General features: G+C 40.5%; 1 protein-coding gene across 1 annotated transcript in view; it reads right to left on the reverse strand.

The window, feature by feature from the left end:
- LOC119590552 overlaps positions 1-555 on the reverse strand; it is a gene marked incomplete in the record, with an annotated part of 10,832 nt that overhangs the window by 904 nt on the left and 9,373 nt on the right. The window contains 1 exon segment of the mRNA XM_037939209.1: positions 1-159. Within this exon segment, the coding sequence (XP_037795137.1) occupies positions 1-159 (159 nt within the window).

The following is a 555-nucleotide window of genomic DNA, read 5'->3' on the forward strand; positions in this document are numbered from 1 at the left end:
GTAGGCCCGTAGTTGCACACGTAGATCTTGCATTTCAACTTCCACATCCGTCCTTTGAAGACCTTGGAACAGTCGTGGTAGGTCGCCCCACACCCAACCTCCCTCGTCTCCGCCCACACCAGCTGCGTGTAGTGGCCTATTACTGCGTGGTCCATCATCCTGGTGTGGAGAGCAAGGGACGTAAAAGATGTAGAATTTTCTTTAATGGCTTTTGTTCTGTTCATCTATTTATCTGTCTTCGTTCAACGTCCTGGTGTGGAGAGGAAGGGGGACGGACGTGAAAGATGTAGAAATGTCGTTGTTGTTTTTATTTTTGTTTTAAGTTTTAATGGATTTTTCCTCTGTTCATTTATTTCTCTGTCTTGGTCGTGTTGAAAGGTTAAGTTTTTTTTTGTGATTTTAAGAGGTTATTCTTGTTATATTTATCGATTTGTTTGTTTTGGTTCAACGGACGTGAAAGATGTAGATTTTTTTCCCCCGTTTTGTATTCATTTTTAATGGATTTTTGGCTCTTTTCATCTGTTTCTCTGTCTTTGTCTTGAAAGGTGTTGAAAT

The sequence above is a fragment of the Penaeus monodon genome, chromosome 27 (assembly GCF_015228065.2).
Source record: "Penaeus monodon isolate SGIC_2016 chromosome 27, NSTDA_Pmon_1, whole genome shotgun sequence".
Classification (NCBI taxonomy): domain Eukaryota; kingdom Metazoa; phylum Arthropoda; class Malacostraca; order Decapoda; family Penaeidae; genus Penaeus; species Penaeus monodon.